General features: G+C 50.3%; 1 protein-coding gene across 2 annotated transcripts; it reads right to left on the minus strand.

The window, feature by feature from the left end:
* Positions 1 to 736: 736 nt before the first annotated feature.
* Positions 737 to 18,320, minus strand: PIGR (polymeric immunoglobulin receptor). Of its 2 annotated transcripts, none has more exons than XM_003930430.4 (11): positions 18,173 to 18,320; positions 12,411 to 12,506; positions 11,049 to 11,393; positions 9,021 to 9,677; positions 7,367 to 7,699; positions 6,329 to 6,655; positions 4,868 to 5,048; positions 4,334 to 4,455; positions 3,571 to 3,702; positions 3,397 to 3,455; positions 737 to 2,345 (listed from the first exon to the last, which is right to left on the minus strand). In XM_003930430.4, exons 2-11 carry the CDS (start codon positions 12,451 to 12,453, stop codon positions 2,250 to 2,252), a joined length of 2,295 nt encoding a protein of 764 aa, XP_003930479.3. In that variant the 5' UTR covers positions 12,454 to 12,506; positions 18,173 to 18,320; the 3' UTR covers positions 737 to 2,249. The 2 variants fall into 2 exon arrangements, with proteins under 2 accessions (XP_003930479.3, XP_010339311.3); XM_010341009.3 differs by lacking the exon at positions 18,173 to 18,320 and adding an exon at positions 17,376 to 17,480.
* Positions 18,321 to 21,535: the final 3,215 nt, after the last annotated feature.

Here is a 21,535-nt window from a genome sequence, read left to right on the forward strand (position 1 = left end):
CAGGTCAGGGCCTGGGAGCTGAGACTGACTACCGTAATTACTGGGGCTGAAGGGGAAACCAAAAGAGGACTGAAGGCTGAGTCCCGGGAGAGGGTAGGCTCGGGAAGCTCGTAGCAGCCTCAGCATTATGTGCAAGGCCTGAGTGGAAGCAAAGGTTCCCATCATGTCGGACGGTAGACTGGGGAGAACTCTCGCAGAGAGAACCCTCCACACACTGAAGCCCCGTGGAATAGTCCAGGGGTGAGATGGGGGGCTAGCTGCCAACAGACAGCTTGGACAGTCCTTATAGGATATGACATGGTTTTGCACCAGAACTTAGGAATGAGCTTAACAGACAAGGGGGTCCCGGAGTGCCTAAAAGTGGGACCAAAGCAAAAGGCAGCCGGATGCCGTGGTTCATGCTTGGGTTCCCAGCATTTTGAGGGGCGGAGGTGGGAGGATCACTTAAGCCCAGGAATTCGAGACCCGCCTGGGCAACATGGCAAAATTCTGTCTCTACAAAAAAGCACAAAAAGTTAGCCAGTGTGGTGGCAGATGCCACCAGCTTCTCTGGAGGCTGAAGTGAGAGAATCACTTGAGCCCAAAGGTCGAGGCTGCAGTGAGTCATGACTGCACCACTGCACTCCAGCCTGGGCAGCAGAGTGTCCTGTCAAAAAAAGAAAAGAAAAGAAAAAGAAGGGCTCTGAAGGGGCCGCCTGGGAGACAGAAGGTATTGGGGACAAATACAATCTGAGCCTTCTTGGTGGCAATCACAGTCTTTAATTATTCATTGTCACATTTCTGATTTGTTAGCAAGTATCAGCTTGTAGGCTGGCTGAAGTACAGAAATCAGAGGGAAAAAGAAACTGAATTTTAGCTTTCTGGAGAGCTGCCCCTCTGTGGCACCATCAAACATTTCTTTGCTTCCCTTCAACTTGGAACTCTTGAAACATCAGGGGTTGTGAGGGATTGGCTGTTCTTGTATCTTAGGTCCATGATGGATAGGGTTGTCTTCCCTCAGGTGGGTCTGGGAAAGATCAGTCTCCTTCCTTTATATTTTCTCTTCTTCCTCCTCCTCCTTATTCTAAAACTGTACCTCCAAGAGAGGGGCAACTACCCTTGCAGAGAGATCCCTGGCCCAGGACAGGAGACGTCAAATTTAGTTTATCTCACCGAGAGCCCTTGAGAAACACACTTCAGGGCTGGGTGCAGTGGCTCATGCCTGTAATCCCAGACCTTGCAGAGGCTGAGGCGGGCAGATCATTTGAGGCCAAGAGTTCAAGACCAGCCTGGTCAACATGGCGAAACCCTGTCTCTATTAAAAAAAAAAATACAAAAAATTAGCCAGACATGGTGGCGCACGTATGTAGTCCCAGCTACTCAGGAGGCTAAGGCGTAAGAATCACTTGAACCCAGAAGGCGGAGGTTGCAGTGAGCTGAGATCATGCCACTGCACTCCAGCCTGGGTGACAGAGTGAGATGATGTCTCAAAAAAAAAAAAAAGAAAAGAAAAGAAAGAAAGAAAAAGAAAAAAAAACCCACTTTACTCCTCTAAACCTCAATTTTCTCACTCGTGAAATAGTAAGAATGTGGGTTTAAAATGACCTGTAGGTATTTCCTTCATACATGACACCTAAGGCCTTAGGACTGAAGATATTTTATGCTATCTCCCAATAGAGGCAGAGGTGAGCACACCTGGTGAGAAGTTAAGACTCAGTGAGTGTAAATTCGCCAGGAGGAGCTGTGGCTTCTTTCACTGGTGTCCTCAGAAAGGCTGTGAGCACACCTGTGCCAGCCTCCAGCAGAGCGCCTGGACTCTAGTACATATTCAAATGAATCTTGTGATGGAAGAAAAGAAGAGAGGAAGGACAGGAGGGAGGAATGGAGTGGAGGGAAAAATTCCATTGCCATCCCGTGATAAGGGTGCAGACAGGCACTACATGTCTCCTTTCTGCAATCAGCTCTCCCACCCTGGTCCCTCTTCCTTCAAGGGACACCTGAGGACCTCTCTCTTCTCCTCCATACCTGAGATTCTCTCAACAGAAAGCAGCTACAAGTGGGACCTCCTCACGCCACCCTCACCCCCAACAGAACAATTAGACCAGGCTTTAGTGTCATTGACGAGGGGACCAGTATGCCTCTGAGGACAGCAGGAAAAACCTAGGCGGGTGTGAGGGCAGGCAGCAGGGTCCCTGGCAGCGGAGGGCCCCAGGATCGACATGATTCTGAAGGTGATTGTCATGGGTGCAGGGAGCAGGCGGCAGCACCATCTACGCTTCCCGGGGGCCGTCCTGGGCCTCAGCGGCCACCGCGCTCGACTGCAGCAGGAAGTCTCTGTAGACCATCTCGGCTTCCTCCTTGGATGACTAAGGGGCAACAGGAGAGGCGTCAGTGTTGGGGGCACTGGCTCAGTGGGTGGAGTCAGAGGGGAGAGGAGGGAAGGTACTCAGTGTCCTGAATTCATGGTCTCCACCCAAGTAACACAAGCCGGTGGGGCCCACCGTTCTCATCCCAGCCCCCAAGCTCACCAAGAAGGACCCAGTTTGAGAAATGGAAATTTGCTGCCTCTAAAAATATCTCCCTCTGTCTCACTACCTCCTTCTGACACATGGAGTGGAACCACCTCGGTTGCCTGGGCCTGTCCCCGGAAGCTGTGCCCACACAATCCACGGGCAAGGTACCCTAAGCTGGGGTCAACCACGGTGGCTTATGTTTTTCTTTCTCTACCAGCCCAGAGAGGTAGCTTTTCGGCACCACGAAGCTAAAGGGGAAGGAATAACTCGTTCTGACTTTGCTAAATGCCCGAGCGGTTTCAAGCAAAAGCAGGTATGAGAAACAAAACAAAACCACGATTGCCTCGAGATTGGAGGCACGAGATGTTATTTTCCGGGTGCCCTGAGTCCTAGGGAAGCTGGAGGGAACGGTAATACGGCGCCCAAACGCAGGAGTTGCCTCTGGTGGGGCCGCTAGCTTCAAACTGCCCACGTCTCCTGGGCCCAGGCAGAAGGCTGGTCCTGAGCAAACCCTCAAGGGAGGATGCGTGACCCAAGATCCTTGGGTCCCCCAGCCCAGGAAGAGCACGCATGTCAGCAGCATTCAGCATGGGAGCGTCCCACCTGCGACGCCATCTTTCATGCGCCCACTTTCCGCGTCTCCCGCCTGCCTCCCTCCTGCAGCTTTACAGCCTAGTCATGCAGCTCACTCCTTCCTGGGCCTCATCCACATCAGCATCCCGCAACCAGTAAGATATAACTGTTCCTCAAAAGGTCTTGAGGACTCCTAAGGACTATGTACACCATCCTCCCTATTCCGGGATCAGCCCACATGTTGAGGTTAACAGTTCTTCCTGAAGTCTAACTGCAGTCCCTCATGCTGCATTTCCTTGTCCCATAGTGGGGGTTACTTATTCCTCCTCACCCTTTTTGCCTTCTTGGGTTCCTTGATCTCCGTGGTGCTCTCAGTGGTGGCAACGAACCCTGTGTGAAGAGAGGGGATAGATTAGCCCTTACTAGCCTCCTTTTCCCAACCCCGACGTGGGGCCAATTCTTGCTCCCCCCAGGGGCTGAACATTCTCTTGAGTGAGGGCCATACCATCTTTTCCTCCGAGTGATGTCTCCTGAGTGATGGAGGAGGCTCCCATGTTGTCATTGGCTCCAAATTCCCTGGAGTTCTCAAAGTCTGACATGCTAATGTCTGTCCTGTAGCTTCTAATTGAAACTCGGTCTGTACAGGAGGAAGAGGAGTTGGTGCAGGGACAGGGGCTGGGGCCTTGAAGGCCAGGCTGGGCGGATCTGCTGCAGCCCCGCGGGACAGCTGAGGTTGTGCACCTGACTATGGCCCAGGCGGATGGAAAGGATCCTCCCTAGGCCCTTTTCCTGGGTCATCAAGACTTGATAATCCCTGATCTTTGTTTGTCACTCTGGGAACTTTCAATGCACAGCATCTCCCTCGGTCCTCACATCAGCCCTGAAGGCGGCGATTATCACCCTTGTCTTGACCCATGAGGAAACCGAGTCATGGCATAGGGATGCCCCAAAGTCACACAGCTCATTAGTTATCCATCTAGTCCAAGCCCAGGGTCTCCCAAAACCCGATCTCCTCTTCCTGGCAGCTCTGCCTCTGAACGTAGACCACGGGTAGTTGGAGATGATTTTCCAAAGATACTATTTGGACAACAGCTCAGACTTTAAGTTTTGAGTATGTGTGGGTTTATCTTTCCCCATCATGCTTTCTCGGGATCCTTTGTTTTAGCCCGTGAAAAAGAAGAGACAACACAGCCTCCTCCACGGGCAGATGATTCAGGACTGAGGGCTGGGGTTGGAGGTGGGAGGCCGGGAGTATCTCAGGGACTCACCCACGTTCTTCCTGTGCCGGGCTCTGGCCACCCCCACGGCCACGGCTCCCAGTGCCAGCACCAGGCCCAGGGGCACCAGGGTGGAGACCAGCACTCTGGAGCTCCCGCCTTGTTCCTCAGAGCTGGAAGAAGACTTACATTAGTTCATCTCTGGAAGGGAGAGCTGGGGGCCCAAGGAAATGCTGACAAGGTTGGCTCGGCTACTTTTTCCTCCCGGGTTTATTTATCCACCCCATCCAGCTGATGCAGCTCCCTAGCTCTGTTCTTCTAAGAAGGCTTCCCAGGCTGGCAAAGGCAAGCACTGGATCTGGTTGCATCCCAGGCCTGGAAGACGGAACTGCATTGTAAACACCTCCTCAGCCATGGGAGAGGGCAGAGGGTGCCACGGGACCCTCCCACGTATAAGCAGAGGTCGTAAGGGCTGCCCCAGTGCTCAAGAGACAGACAGGCTCTCCTCCTTGGACCTGGTGGCCCAACCTCAGGTCCTCGGCTCTGGGGTGTTCTCCAAGTGGGGAGCCTTGAATCCTTCCTCACCTGCTGGAATCCACAGATGCTCTGCTCCCACCACCTTGATCTCCTGTATCTGCCACCGCCTTTTCCTCTGCAAAAAGCCTGGGCTCCTGAGCGGCTTTGTTCTCAATCTCCTGGACGCCAGACTCTAGCACCTTCTCATCAGGGGCAGCGTCTGCTTTCGCTGGGCTGGCATTGCGGGACCCTGCAACAGGGAAGATGGGAGGCCTGGGTCGTGGTTTTTTCCTCCATGCTCTTACTCTTTGAGGTGAAGGAGTCTGGGGAGACTTCATAAGGAATCACAGGGTCAGGGTTCGAGCTCAAGGCTATTAGGGTAGGACCCAGGATGACATTAGAAACAGAGCCACGATGGCCTTTGTCAGCTGTCACAGATGATCTCTGCCCCATTACTAACAAAAGTATGGTGGGGACCTTCAAGGCTTTGTGTATTAGATCATCTGTGCATAAAGGCTGACCCATCACTTAGGCCAGGGAGATTTTCATGGCTCTCCAGGCTTCCTGACTGCAGAGTTGGCTGCAATAGTGCTGCCCCCTGGTGGTAGCCTGGAGATGGGCCCCTCAGCGAGTCCCACCGGCAGGGTCCAGACGCAACAGGATTTCTTGAGGGATTACAAAATACCCTTATCAGGGATAAAACAATTCATGTAAAATTTTAAAAAGGCGCTTGAAATGCAAACTTACTAGATGAGGTTGCCTAATTTTCTTAATCAGACTTTGTAAATGAAGGTATCTGGTCTTCTTTTGAGGGCAAGCTTTGGCAAGGGGAAGGAGGATGAATGTATTGCATATAACAGTGATGTATGCGTATTATCCTTCTATGCACAGAAGAATATTTCCAGACAGAGAAGAGACTTCAATTTGGGCTGAAGTGACAACTATTAAACTTGGTTTCTTTTTTGTTTCTGTTTCTGTTTTTGTTTTGAGATAGAGTCTAGCTCTGTCGCCTAGATTGCACAGATTGCAGTGGTGCAATCTCAGTTCACTGCAACCCCAAGCTTCCTGGGTTCAAGCAGTTCCCACACCTCAGCCCCCAAGTAGCTGGGATTACAGGCGTGTGCCACCATGCCTGGCTAATTTTTGTATTTTTAGTAGAGACGAGGTTTCTCCATGTTGGCCAGGCTGGTCTTGAACACCTGACCTCGAGTGATCTGCCTACCTCGGCCTCCCAAAGTGCTGGGATTACAGGTGTGAGCCACCACCTTCAGCTGGGACTTGTCTTAATGCCGAGGTTAAATAGCAAACCCACTATTTCTACTTAGTGGGTATGTTTATTCGAGATGTCCCTTTTGAAGGGCTCAGTGAGGCTATATAGGACCTAAATGTCCCCTCCCTTCCCCACCCACTTTCAGCCTCTGACAGCCAAACATAGGGGGCCAGCATTGATTGAGAAGCTCTCAGGCAGGGGCCTTCAGGGAGTCCTGCCTCTGGGTCTGGGGGGCACAGGCCCTGCCCTTGGAGACTCACCTGCCACCTTCTTGTCTTTAACTGTCACATGGACGGCTGCAGTCTCTCCGTAGGAGTGGTCCTGCTTCACTCCACACCAGTACCAGCCTTCGTCCGCCTTGGTCACTGAGTTCAGGGTCAGGGAGACGATCCGGCTGTTCTGGTCGCAGTTCACGAAGGCCGGGCTGGGGCCTTCATCTTGGCTGGGCAGGGCCCGGCAGCCCTTCTCGCTCCACTTGCACCAGTATTTCTCGTACGAGTAGAATTTGCATGGGAAGTGGCAGGGGAGCTTGAGAGTCTCTCCCACCACAGCCGTGACATTCCCTGGTACCTTGAGGTTTGGTTCTCCTGGAGAAGGGACGGAGGTAGAAATAGGCACAGAATTTGGTACTTGGAGATGCTGCAGGGAAGTGACTCTGGTGGGAACCTTTGTCCACAAGCCTTCTTTATATATATTGAGACGGGGTCTCTCTCTGTGTCACCCAGGCTGGAGGGTGGTGGTGCAGGCATAGCTCACTGCAGCCTCCATCTCCTGGGCTCAAGCCATCCCCTCATCTTGGCCTCCCAAGGTTCTGGGATTACAGGCACGCACCAGCATGCTTAGTCTACATTTCCTCTTTAACCAGCATTAGAAATTAGTATGTTTTCTGACTACATAAGCAATGCAATTGTGTGTCTAGGTAATAATTATTATTGATGAGCACCATGGTCAATCCAGAGTCTATCATAGCCCATGGATTCTTGCACGTGGACTTCAGTTTGCTTTCCTCACTCTTCCTTCTCTTCTAGACTCAATACAAAGAGCTATCTGCAGTCCTGGACTTCAGCTGATGCCTGCACAGAGATCCATGCTCTTACTAGTAGGTGGTCCCATGTTTGGTATTCCGAGTGTAGGATGCATGTTACAGGTGTGAAAATGTGACCTCTGGACGGGTGGGCTCCCTCCTGAGGTCCAGCCTAGCAGCGTGGAGGCAGGTGAGAGAGGAGGAGGAGTGGCTGGGGATGCGGCTGCTGGCTGGAGAGGTCTTAGAGCTTTCTCCCTCTCCGTTCAGCTCTTACCTTCGATAATCTTGATCTCCACAGTGGTCCTCCAGCGAGTATCGCCGTTGGTCAGACACCAGTAGAAGCCGGCGTCCTGGCTGGTGAGCTGGTTGAGGATGACGGTGTAGGTGCCGTTGCCAGGCTCCTGGTGCAGGACAAGCCGGCCCTTGTACTGCTCCTTAACCATCCTGTCGCTCTCCACTAGCAGCGGGCAGTGGCCATTCTGGGCCCCTTCCCAGCGACACCAGTACTTGATGCTTTTGCTTTCCTTAGGGTTGTAGGGGCAGACCACAGCCACAGAGCCTCCTGCCACCCCCTTCACCACAGTGGGGCTGCGGGGAAATGTGGACTCTGGAAGCACAGACAGAGATGAGATGGGAGGACGGTCACTCAGGAAGAGCCTTGCGTGGCCTGAGAAGTCTTTTGCCCTGGGGTCTCAGCCAGGATGGGGAGTGAAGTTTACACGCATCACCTTACCCTCCTCAGAAAATGAAAAGGAACTTTCCTAATGTCACAGAGTCTGCAGCTAGAGCCACCGGGGCCAGACTCTGGGGACACAGAGTCTCCCCATCAGCCCGGACATGTCATTCTTTCCCCCCACCTTACTCTGAGCAGAGAATGGGAGGAGTTGAAGGAAAGAATATCAGCTCTTCTTCTGTGGCTTCTTACAAAGTCTCCCTCTGTATAGGTTTTTGTCTGTTTATTAGTCTATTCCACAAAAAAATGGCCAAATGGATCATTTCCAAATCAAGAAAATAAATTTAGAATGGTATGATGTAGAATAGAAACTATGTAGCACAGGTGACCTTAATTTTTGGGGCCCCAAGGGGCATCTCAAAGAGGACAGCCATTCTCCAGGCAGCTGCAGCTGAGGTCCAGAGAGAACCCGTGTGACCAAAGATGCAGGGGGACCTGGGGAGGATCTGGAGCTGGATATGGACAGGACATGCGGGGAACATAAGCCCCTTAAAGAAAAGTCACAAGCACAGAACTGCAAGTAATGGTTTGCTACTTCTCACAAGGGCAATTCTGTGCAGAGTGCTCTGGGAGAGAAGGGGCTGGGATTGAATTCTTTCACCATGCTGATGGCTAGCTAGAGGAGGGCTGAGTGGGCCAGATGGTGCTGATTCACAAATAACCCTACAAAATGTGGGAGTGAAACATTTAGAAGCTGGGGCACTCCAGTTGGAACACATTGAGACCAAGATAAACCAGTCTTTTCCCATCTGAATGTGAGGGTTGAGGGGTGCAGGGTGGGGCTTATCACTGAGACCAAGATAGGCCAATCTTTTCCCATCTTGTTCAGGGGCCAGGGGAGGGGACAGAGGGCCCATGCAGAGCCTTTCACCATCGCTCTGAAACGCAGTCAAATAAGTCCTTAGATTATCCTAACGCTCAATCAGGAGCATTACTCACTGCTTACTTGTTAAGCAGTGACAGCCATGAAAAGGACTTTGATAACAGAAGAGTATTTAGGAGCTACCACCAGGCAGAGGCTGCTTTTTCTCGCTGTCCTCTGCAGCAGCCCACACAGGCTCCAGTTCGAGACTGGTCAGTGAGTGGATGCTGTCAGCTGATTGAGACTGTTGCTGAATGAACTCACAGGGAGCTGAGCTGGGCTCTCACCTGCGAGACTGCCCCACCTCCTCTCCCTCCCTCTCTAGGGTCTTACCCTCATTGACGAAGAGCTGCCAGGCCTGGATGGGCCAGCCATCCTGCAGCAAACCGTCCGGGTGGGCTCCGCACAGGTAGCGCCCTGCGTCCTCCTTCCTCAGGCCCGTGATCAGCACACTGACTAAGCCATTCTTGTCCTTGGGGCTGAGCAGGATCCTACCCTCAAAGGCTGGATCCCTCTTCCCCAGGGTGTTGATTAGAATGTCACAGTTTTTCCCATTGCTCATCCGGCACAGAAATTTGGGCAAGTTTGCCACCTCAGGGCGCAGGGCACAGTTGAAGGTCACTGAGCCCCTCAGGTCTCCATAAACCAGTTCGGGCTCAGGCGCTAGCACTTGGATGGCAACATTCTTCTTGTCAGCCCCGGTATCATCCCCGGTCTGGCAGAAATACATCCCCGCATCGCTGAGCCTAAGTTGGTTGATGACAACGTTGAACATTAACTGGCCAGTACCATGAATATCAAGGCGTGTTCTGCCTCTATAGGGGGGACTCACATATTTGGTGGAGTCAATGACCACCATATGGGACGAGCCTATCATCCTGTAAAAGGACTTTTTCTTCTCAGCAGCCTCAGACTTGATAGGGCAGTTGATGGTCACTGTGCTGCCCACGTCCACTGTGTAGACTTCAGGGTCATTTAGGAGCCGAGGATCTGCAGGGTGAGGGGTACAAGGTGGGGCAAGTTGTGATTCTAATTTCTTGCAACATGGGACTATTTTCTATTCCCAGTTGGGGTGTGGTTGGGCTTATAACCTGGAGTGTCCTCCTTCCCAGAGGAACACAGCCAGAATATGTCTTCCAAGGCCCAGCTTGACAGCTGTCTCCTCCGTGAAAACTTCCCCAGCTGACACGAATCTCTCCCTGCCCTGTGCTTTCTTGATACACCTGCATCACTTATTACATCCAATCTGGCATATGGTTAATTATGCTCTCCATGGACTGGAAGTTCCTTGAGGGCAGGGACATGTTTTTCTCATGTTTGACCCCTCTGCTGTGACAAGCACAATGCCTCTGGGCAGTAGGTGGCCAAATGAATGTGTGTTGAAACGAACAGAATGAATGTAAATCCAGGGTGATGGATTTCAATGCACTACAGTAAAAGTTTCTAAAAACTACAACAGTCTAAATGTGGAACGGGCTGTCTCATGGAGCGGTGAGTTTCTGCTAAAGTGCTTAATCAGAGGCTGCATACCCCTTATCTGCATGTTCTTCTAGGCATCTGGATAGGGTGAACTCTAAGCTCTCTTCACCTCTTAAGATTCTGTGGTTTTGAGACTTTATCCCCACCTAAATGACCTCTGCGTTTAGTCCACAGACAATAGTATACATATCCCAAAGGAGCCAAACATATCTTCGGGAGTCCCTCTCATTTCTTTCCTCCCTTAAGACCTCTCTTTTGAGTCGCCCTTGATTGTCTCCAATAGCCTCATTGTTAAACCCTTTCAGAAAGATCTTTTCTTTTTTTCTCTTTCTCCAACTAGAAAAGGCTTGTTTGCAACCCATCCCTTCAGGATCTTGGTCTTTGGTCAGGAACTAACAATCTAATTTACCCTGATAATACTGAAGAACTAAGAGTTCCCGGGTTAAACAATATATATGCATTTTACAGGAAGCCATCTGGTGGCTCAAACATTGATGGAAAGGTGCATTCATGATGGGATTTAAGGATCCCTATAAATCTCCCCCTGCTTTTACTATCTCCTTAGGCTGATGTCAGATTTCCTTTTCTATCTATAGCAAACGAAAGAAAGCTTGTCCTATTCATACCTTTCTAAGCTGGGGTCTCCAGAAAGCCCAAAATGTTATAGGCCACCAAGTCCTAGAAAGGTTCACTCATCACCCCCAAGTAGGCCCTATGTGTCTCCTTCTCTTGTTCTAAGAAGTCTGCCTGGGGAGAGGGGAGCCTTCTGACCTCCCGCGGGTCAATGCATCCTTGTCAGGAAGTTCCTCCTCCAGTCCTTCATGCACCTTAGAGAATTCCCTCTAACTTTCGCCCAGAAGCCCAAGGAGCCTGGATCCTTACCCTGGCTGACCTCCAGGCTGACGTCAAAAGACAGGCCTCGGCTATTGAGGCCCAGACCACACTTGTAGTGCCCCGAGTCATCCCGGCTCAGCTGGGCAATCTTCACCACAAACGTGCCGTTCTCCGGGAAGTTGGTGAGGTTAGCCCTGCCTGCGTAGCTGTCGGAGACGTAGCCCTCCGAGGAGATGAGGGTTGTGCAGCGGCCGCTGGCTCCCTCCCGGCACCAGTACTTCCGGGTGTGCCGGTTGACAGAGGTGGGTGGATAGTAGCACGTGATGGACACTGAGTTACCTTCCACACTACTCACCTCCTGGGGACCAAATATGGGACTCTTCGTGGATACGGCTGTGGGTACAGAAGAGAGAGGCTTTCTGAGGCCCTTAGGAGGTAAAGCCTGTTCCAGATAACCCACTCTGAGGAGATGTGGTTTTCTACCTGATACATAGGCTCTCTGTTGGTAATTTATCGTATACCTGTATTATAGCTGGAAAATTGCTGAGATTAAATAAAGTGACTGCTTTAATGATGATTAAATTTTACTTGTAATTCATTAATGATACCCATTTCAAGGACAAGGGAATGACAAATTTATCATATCCCTTGTTTTTTAATTTTTATTTTTTTGAGACAGTTTCTCTCTGTCGCCCAGGCTGGCATCCAGTGGCGCAATCTCGGCTCACTGCAACCTGCGCTTCCCAGGTTCAAGTAATGCTCGTGCCTGAGCCTCCCAAGTAGCTGAGACTATAGGTGCATGCTGGCTAATTTTTGTTTTTATTTAGTAGAGACAAGGTGTCTCCATGTTGGCTAGGCTGGTCTTGAACTCCCAACTTCAAGCAATCCACCCTCCTTGGCTTCCCAAAGTGCTGGGATTATAGCTGTGAGCCACTGCGTCCAGCCATCCCTTGTTTTTTACAACAAGAACGCCACTTTCATAGGGTGTTACACGTTTGCACTTGCCATGTGTTATTTCCTTATATTTCTAAAAACACTTTGGCAATGATTTTCTTTTCTTTTTTTTCCCATATAAAAATATTGAGAGCCAGGAAGGATAAGTGACTTCCCTTGGATTCCACAGTGGATAGAGATCCTTGGTTGAAATCACATTCTTTGTTATTCTCAAAGAGGATCCTTCACAGCCCCTGGCCTTGAGAATAGGAAGCGCCATTCCTGTCCCCGATTTCCAAGGCTCACAGACATGGCCTTTCGGCATTGCCTCCGTGTGACTCTTCCTCAAGGGAGTGCCCATTTTGAGAGCGACATCCCTGTGGATGAGTCTGACTTTAGCGCCCCCAGGGAGGTGAGCCCTGGAGTTGGGTAGGCTGGAGGGGTAGAGCTTAGGGAGTTGGGACCTGGCAGACACACCTGGGAAGACCACCAGCAGGCAGGTGAGCACGAAGAGCAGCATTGCTGGTGACTCCTGGGCGCCGCACAGCTCAGGCCGACTTCTTGTGTGCAGTGCTGAAAAACAATAACCACAAGATGAAGCTCCCTTTGTCTTCCAAGGCTAGTCGAACTTAGAGTTTCTGTGACACCTGTTTGGCTTTGTATCTCCAGCAACTGACATAAATCCTGTGGAATCAATCAGTGCCTCCACCTTTTTCATAACAACTCATTCTTATCATCCTTCAATGCTTATATTTCCTTAGTAGTTATAAGTAGCTTTTGTCTTCTCAACAAGTTCTTCTGCAAGTTCCTTTGGGATAGAGATACTGTGTTATTTGTTCTGTTTCCCTGCCCACGAGGCACGGTCCCAGGCACACCATAAGAGCACAGGGATGGCTCGCTGGGTAATCGGTTCCTACCAATATGTAGCCCCATCTTTCTGCTTCAGCTGCCCACCCCCACCCGCAACATCCCTGGGAGGTGAAGCGGGCTGACATATTTTATGGTGTGTTCAGATGAGGAAACAGACCCACAGAGGAGGTATAATGATTATTAAAGCTGTAAATGTAATGATGATGGTCCTAACCCCACTGATTACTCTCTTATCCTGTCCCAGGCCACTGTGTGAAATAATTTATGTGTATTATCTCATACAGACTTGATACCAGTCCTATAAAGTTAGTATTCTTACCCACTTTCATAGGGGGGGAAATGAAGGCTTAAAGGTTAAATACTTTCCTCAAGGGCACACAGGGGTTAAGTGTGTGGGGGTACACAGAATGGGGGTCGGGGGAGATTTAGGCCCAGCTTTGTCTGACTGCAAAGTCCATGTGCTTAACCTCTCCACTGTACTGTATCACACCCCAAATACAGCAGCATGCTTTTACCTTATACTTATTCGTGTTATTGTAGAGATCCTGTTAATTACAAAAGCACTGTCTATCATTTATGTTATTTCATTTGAGCCTTATATGTTCCCTTATAATAAGACAGATAGGTATAATCACAACCATTTTATGGATAAGAACGTGGAGATCTTGAGATACTGAATGATAGGCTATGTTCTCCCAGTGACTTGATTATGGGATTGGCATTAAAAGCATAGGTGTTAGGGTCTTGCAATCCTCCCTGGTAAGGCCTGGCAGATAAAGATGAAGAATCAAAGGTAAGACCACTCAGACGGAGCAGCCCTTGTGGACTTTGTCACCATCGTGGATGCGGCCCAGGCTGGGGAGAGCTGAGGGTCCCGGGGGCCCACCTGACAGCTGTCATCAAGACCCCAACTACAGCCTAGAGGAGAGAGGAGTCCCCACTTTCTCAGACTTCAACAGACTTTAAACTTTGGAGTTGTCTTGACAAAGAGAGTGTTAAATGATCATAAGCTTGGGCAGTAATGAGTGTCCATAAAGATAAGAGCACTGTAAGCAGGAGGCAGCTGGGCGTGAACTCCCAGACCTCCCACACCACCCTGGCACCCCCCTCCCCCGCCCCCGCTCCTTCGAGTCCCTTCACCAGCCTGAGCCAAAGGCAATAGAGTTGTTTATCTTGATTATTTCTTTGCTGCAGGGGAATTTCCCAGCAAGGAACCTTTTATTTCCTTGTGAGGATAAAGGTATTTTGTTTCTGCACTTCTTTGGAAGTGTAAGGGGAGGGAGTGGGAACAGATATGGGTGTCAGATGGCAAAGTTGAGGCTCTTTTGAGTCTGGTTAATTGCCCCAGACCTTTCTCACCAGGCCAATGATTAACCTGTGGAGTGGGGCCTTAGCCAAATGCCAGTCAGCTCTAGTGTGGAAGCACTCTGGGGACGCTGGCTGGGGCATCATCACCTGAGTGGGCACTGCAGGCTGGCATGAGAGATGCTCCCAGGTGGGAATGGCTTTCAGGAGGCCTGGAGGTCTCGGGAATGGGTGGGATGGGCTGACCGCAAAGTCCTGAGGGGTCTACACAGGGTGGGTGCAGTCACAGGTGGGAGGGCAAAATGCTGCCTGCTTTGAAGAACCCACACCAGCAGCAGCCAGCTTCGGTTCTTGTTCCTGTCTTTACCTCTAGATAAGCAAGCTTTCTAGTATTTCCGTGAGGCAGGAGTGGTCTTCCCACAAGCTGAGCTGGGGGATGCAGCCCTCCTCTGGACTTGCCCTGGGTTGCAGAGTCAGGTGCCAACTTCTCCAAGGTGAGGATCCTGACCTCCATCCCAGACTTCTCATGTTGTGACATGTTTGGTGGCTGTGCATGTTTGTGTAGAGAGGGGACATGTGTGTGCATCCATTACCCTCTGCACAGTCTCAAGCCAGGGATGAGAGCATCAGGCATGCACAGGCAGGCCTGGCAGACAGCAACCTCACCGGGATACACACAGTCCAGTCCTAGAGGAGATGATTGGCAGGAGAGGATACCCTTGCTCTCAGGAACAGGAGCGCTTCTTTGCCCAAAGCTAAAACTTGAAGCACAATTTCTCTAACAGCAGCTGAAAGGACCCCGAGCTTTCAGAATCACTGGAGACCCCTTTCTCTCAAAACCAGACTTTCTTCCAAACCTGGGGGATGCAAATCTCAGAGAGAACTCCACAGAGTGTCTGGGGCTAGATTTAAAGGATTCGCTTAAGGAAGGAAGAAAGAGAACGTAACGCTGAGCACCTGCTGTGTGCCCAATGCTTTGCTAGATTCTTTACCTGGGTGACTTCATCCATCAGCACAACAACCCAGGAGACAGACACTGTTATCTTCATGTCGCAGGGGGGATATCTAAGGGTTATAGGGATTCTTGATCCCAAGACCCATTGCAGAATTGGAATTTGAGGTCACTACCTCATTATCACTCTTTAAATGAACAGAGGGGCCTGCTTTATCAGGTTTTGTATATGCGATACTATATACATGAGGGCACGTTTTTCTCCTCTTTAAACTAGCAGTTGTTTTTTCACTGCTGAGGCTAGGCTGGCTAGATCGTTTTCATTTACTAAGTTAGTGTCCCAACATATTTGTAACAAATGTCCCCACAGTTGGATTGGGGCAGGAGTGTCAGCTGTGCTGAAGAATCATTTTTCTTTTTATAAAATGTATTTAACTAGCTCCTATTCAATTAAAGTGACTGCATTCAGGCCTCATTGTGTAGAGTCCAAACCTTTGTCCATCTAATCTCAGGTGTCCCTCTTTTTCAGAGGAAGAAAGGTCCCCTGGACTTGACAGGAGAGTAGAAGTCTGCTTGCTGGGCATCCTTTGAAGATAGAGAGTGAGCTAGTTACATTGGACCCACGTGGGTAAGAGAGGAGACAGGCACTATGGACTAGGCTAGAAGAACGTACACCAAGTCCTTTCCAGGGGTCTTACGTGTGTTAATGTGTTTAATTTTGATACCCACCCTAGGAGGTAGGAGAAAATGGGCAATCCCATTCCATGAGTGAGATAATTGAGGCACAGAGAGGTAAGACATTCTCCCCAGGTTGCACAATTGGCAAGTGACTTCGATGGGATTCTGGATCCACAGCATAGGCCCTTAGCCACTCTGCTATACCTCGGAGGGTCTTGCTATTGAAAGGAAGCAGTGGAGAGAGGAAGGAGCAGGATATCCAATCTTAGAGAAGAGAATTGTTCAGTTCTCCTCTCCCTGCCTTTCACAGAAAAGGTGGTTCTTATAAAGAGACACCTGTGGCCAGGCACGGTGGCTCACGCCTGTAATCCCAGCTCTTTGGGAGGCCAAGGTGGGTGGATCACGAGGTCAGGAGTTCGAGACCAGCCTGACCAACATGGTGAAACCCGTCTCTACTAAAAATGCAAAAGTTAGCCCAGTGTGGTAGCGCACATCTGTAATCCCAGCTACTCGGGAAGCTGAGGCAAGATAATCACTTGAACCCGGAAGGCAGAGGTTGCAGTGAGCAGAGATGGCATCACTGTGCTCCATCATGGCTGACAGAGCAAGACTCTGTCTCAAAAAATAAAGAGACACCTAGACCCAGGGGTAGGTGCCAGCAGAGAAATTTCTTCCTGGAGAATATTAGCTGCTGTTTATTTAGCACCTACCACATGTAGGCTATGTAAATAACCATGCCTATAACCGGGCATGTTGATGCCAAAGCCCCTTTCCACTCCACCACACTGTGTTGATGCCAGTGACACTGGGACTCCAGCCCCAGCCCCTCCAGGGAGAGGGCAAGACATAGATGAAGTGTCTCTGCTGAGCACAATGCATAGGTAATAATTTTTTAAGTTAGATAGTTTGCTTTTTAAGTGATATCAAAATATCCTCATGACCATATCAAAACAGCTGTACCAAAACATCATCATTCAAACTTGCTGGGTGGCTTTATACCACTCACATAAACTAGGGAATGGCGTCACAAAACCAGCCCTGCCTACCTCCTCGTTTCTATCGGGGAGAATGAGATGAAGATGTGAAAGCTCTGGGCAAGTGGGTTTACTGAATGGAAGCCTGTGTGACTCCACGTTTTATCAACTAAAACCACAGAGGTCTAGAGGCCCTGGGAGACAGGCAGAGAGAATTGCTCTCCTGACTCCGGGCCCAGTGTTCTTTCTGCTACATTAGCACATTCAGGAGTGGGGAGAAGGATGGAGAGAGAATTCCACATCTGCCTCTGGGAAGCCACCAAACAACTGGCTTCTACCCAAACCCCTGAAACTGCCATCTCCTCTCCAGATGTTAAGGAACATATAATTCCCCTAGTGAAGGGGGAAGGTGATCGCACAAAATAGGAGCAGCTTCGATGGCTCCAGGCACCATGGCGATTGTACGAGGGAACTGGAGGTCGGGGACGGGACCAAGCTTGACCAGCTGCTGCTCTTGCGTGGGGCGGTTTGACAGCTGGCTTGGGATGCTGTCAGGATGGGCAAAGGGAGGGATGGCCCACGTCTGAGATCTGCTGGCTGCAGACCCAGGAGTAGCAGCGGGAGCTGACCATGCTGCCAGTGTCTTTAGGGGCTCAGCCCTACCTCACTCAGTGGTGCTGTGAGGACGTCATTTCCTCTACTTCTAGCGAGGGCAGGATGAAGTGATGACACACATTGATGTCTCCCATGGCAGGAATCTGCTAGAGCAAAGCCAGGTGGACTTGGGAAGGATTTCAGAGCTTCTTGGAAAATGAGAAAAAGGAGCTGAACGTGCCTTCAGCAGAAAGCCGCAAGTGGGAAACCTCAGAGACTGAAAGAGGACTTGCTGGGTGCCAGACTTTATGCACATTATCTGATTCCAGGTCTGTCCGGTGTTTGAGAAATCCTTGACTAATTAAACTGAAAAATGTGAAACAATTCCTATTTCACTCTAGAGGTCACAAAGCTATTTCATGCGTATTTTCTCATTTGAACCCACATTGAGCCTGAATGATAGGTATTATTTCTATCCTTGTTTTACAGATTAAGAAACTGAAACTCAGAGAGGTTAGGTGGCTTGCCTAAGGCCACACAGGTGATCACTATGAGGAGTTAGGAAGTCCGGGGACAGACCAAGCTGAAAGAGTACAGCTGCATATGCTCACCACAGAGGTCCCTTCCACCTGCTGATATTTCTCAGAAAAGGACGGGGGGGCTTCCACACACGTATGTCCCTACTTGGCCCACTGGGATCCGCACGCTTACTCCCCCACCACACAGTCACGCAGTCTGCCCATTGTCCTTCTCTCCCCATTGTCTGGGAGACAGGGAGTTGTGAATGGAGGGGATTGCCCAAGCCACCGTCCCCAGCCCTTTTCAGATAGCATCCCATCTGAAGAGCCCAGAGCAGTCACACTTACTTGTAGCCACTTCCTTCTCTCCCGTTGATCTGATTTCACAGACACAGCCTGCTGGCCAGTCAGTAACCCCTGCCTCTCTAGGAGCTGCTGGCAGGGCACTGGATGCTGCTGCCAGAACTGAAACTCTGCTCAGTGTTTGACCCACACCTGGGCTCTTAAAGGGCCACCCTCCCAAGGCGCCGTGGCCAGCCAGGGCCACGTGACTCTCACAGATCCCTTGCTTTCCTTTCGTTTTGGCTTTCCTGGCTGGCTCCATTGGCTTTCCTTTGACCTTGGGGAGATCTGTTACTTGGGAATCCTCCATCATTGCAACTGCAGGGTGAGGGACAGGATGTCAGCGTGAAGATGCTGTTCTGTCACTTTCTAGCTGCAAGACCTTAGGCAAGTCACCTTCGTATTTCTTTTCATCTGGAAAAGAGGGATGGTAATAGCAAATCTGCAGGTAGAGGATATAGCCAGATACTAGCTGTGAAAAACCTGGCCCAGTGCTTGATTGGAAGTTGACATCGTCTGATGGCGCACGGGCAGCAGGAGCAGTTCTCATAGTACTTGGTTTCAAATCCCCAGTTGCTCGGGAACCCTCTCCGACTCCCTAGGTTACTTACCCTTTACATACCTCCTGCAAAGCCCCTTTTACCAGCCCTAGTGCTCCGGGAACTGGCAGGACCATGGTCCTTCCCTTTTCACTCCCCGGAGTCATAAAAGACTCACTGCTTCTGGGCTTCCCTGATCATGGCTGACTTCAGAGTCTTGTTAGGGCCTGGGCTCTGCTCATAGCAAGGAGGGTGCCGACTTGTTGAGCTGGAGCGGCACCTCCTTGCCTATCTCTGTTAGTCCACGCGGGGTGCCAAGACGACCTGGTTGGGACTCCCAGGTGTTCCCCAAATGATCATGGCAGTCCTGTGACACAAGTGAAGCCCACACCCTAAAACACACACGTGTGCCCCCCCATCCCTCACCGCAATCCCCCACAGAAATGCTGCCCCATCCTACCTGTGCAGGGCTGACCCAGCCTCTCCCTACAGAGTTCCACAGGCCAAACACCAGAAGGGGAAGGAGAAAAAGAGGAACAGAGCCCTGAAGAACTCAAGGCAGCCAGAGCCCTGGGTCTTGTTTGAGCGAACACTCACTCACCTGTGGTTGTTAATGCACAATCACAGATTTCAACGGAAAGCAAAAAAAACCCATATTTTCTTTACTTTATGTAGCTTATTTCCTTTTTTTTTTTTGGTTTGCAAACTTGGATTTTCTTTTTTTTGTTGTTTTTTGTTTTTTTGTTTTAGGTTCCGGGATACATGTGCAGAACGTGTAAGTTTGCTACATAGGTAAACGTGTGCCACAGTGGTTTGCTGCACCTATCAACCCATCACCCCCAGGTACTAAGCCCTGCATGTGTTAGCCATTAGTCCTGATGCTCGCTCTCCCCCCGTCCCCCACAAGTCCCGGCGTGTGTCATTCCCCTCCCTGAGTCCATGTGCTCTCATTGTTCAGCTCCCACTTATGAGTGAGAGCATGTGGTCTTTGGTTTTCTGTTCCTGTGTTAGTTGGCTGAGGATGATGGCTTCCAAATGTACCTTAATTTCAAACCCTAAACCTATAATCTGATTGATAAAAGAAAATAAGTTACCTAGTCACTTCCAGGCAAACTCAGCACAATTCAATGATCTCTCAGTCACTTCACTCCAGATTTAAAACTGAGTCTCATTATAGAGTTCCCTTGCCTTTCGTCTCCCTTCTCTCCTCTGGGGTCCAGTCTGGAGAGAGTGGTCTTCGGTGAGGGGGTGGTCAGTGTTACTGCTGAGGCAGTGAAAAGGAGTGACCCATTATTTTGGTTTTGCTTTGTCACGATGCTGTGCTGGGCTTGGGCTCCAGAAGAAAATAGTTTTGTCTACTGAGATGTAACTTGTTCTGCTTGGTTAGCGGGTTTTATCCTGAGGGGTGTGTGGTCTATGCTGTACCCTCTTAGTCCATACAGCTCCCTTGGGTGCGTCTTCCAGGCTCTCAGCCTCTCCTTGCCCTTCCTGTGTGTACAGAATGAGCTTGGCTGATCGCAGGCTCCGGAGGCCTTTGGGAGACCCTGTGCAGCAAAGCTGCATTTTTCCCAACACTCTTGTAGCCTCCCGTGTGCCAGTATTCCCATGTAATTGGGAGGTGCAATGCACAGCAGCAAGACTGTGGACCTCCAAAGTTCTATGCAGGATGGGCAAGCTGAGGGCCCCCCAATCTGGAACTTCCAAGCGCACCTGGATATCTCTGTCATTGTTTAACCCCTCTCCCCTACCGCAGCCGGGACTCTGCCCCATGGTGGTGGGCGGGAGGGCACCAAGACACATCAGTAACTAAGCTCTCCTTACTCGTCAGCAGTCTTGCTCCTCCCCAGTTCTGGGATTAATGTCAAGGGGGAGGATGTGAGGGGGACAAGATGTGCAGGTTCAGTGATGAGACAAGCCTGGTTCTGTCAGGTGATAGCTCCTTTCAAAGGGTTCCCGATTTATGCCTCTCTCCATTTGAACCTGACAGTCAAAATATTTGTAGGGTTCATTTCTTCCTTTCCAAAGCAAGGAAGGAAATTACATCCAGTTATCCAGGCTGGAGTAGAAATCAAGGCAGGTTCTGAACACTAGCGTAGGCATTTAATGAGTGAAGGCTTGCAGGGAGGAAGGGAAGAACACTCATTAAATCATTGCTGGCCAGGTGCAGTGGCTCATGCCTGTAATCCCAGCACTTTGGGAGGCTGAGGCGGGCAAATCACCTGATGTTGGGAGTTTGAGACCAGCCTAATCAACATGGAGAAACCCCATCTCTACTAAAACAAAATTAGCCAGGCGTGGTGGTGCATGCCTGTAATCTCAGCTACTCGGGAGGCTGAGGCAGGAGAATAGCTTGAACCTGGGAGGCAGAGGTTGCAGTGAGCTGAGATTGTGCCACTGCACTCCAGCCTGGGCAACAAGAGCAAAACTCCGTCTAAAATAATAATGATAATAAGAATAATAATTGCTCCTTATACTGCCTTTGTGGGGGCGGAGGACAGGTTGCATACAGATTTCCTTCCCTGCTTTGCTATTTCATGATGGTGGGTAACTTACCAGATATGTGCTGCTGCATGTTTTTCAATAGTCTCCAAAACTGTCTTAGCTGACCCATGTCAGACACACAGGTACACACACACGCCACACACACATACACAACACACACACAACACACACACACACAACACACACAACACACACACACCACACACACCACACACACCACACACACCACACACACACACCACACACACCACACACACACACAACACACACACACACCACACACACACACCATACACACAACACACACACACACCACACACACACACAC

This window comes from Saimiri boliviensis, chromosome 14 (genome assembly GCF_048565385.1).
Source record: "Saimiri boliviensis isolate mSaiBol1 chromosome 14, mSaiBol1.pri, whole genome shotgun sequence".
Lineage (NCBI taxonomy): Eukaryota > Metazoa > Chordata > Mammalia > Primates > Cebidae > Saimiri > Saimiri boliviensis.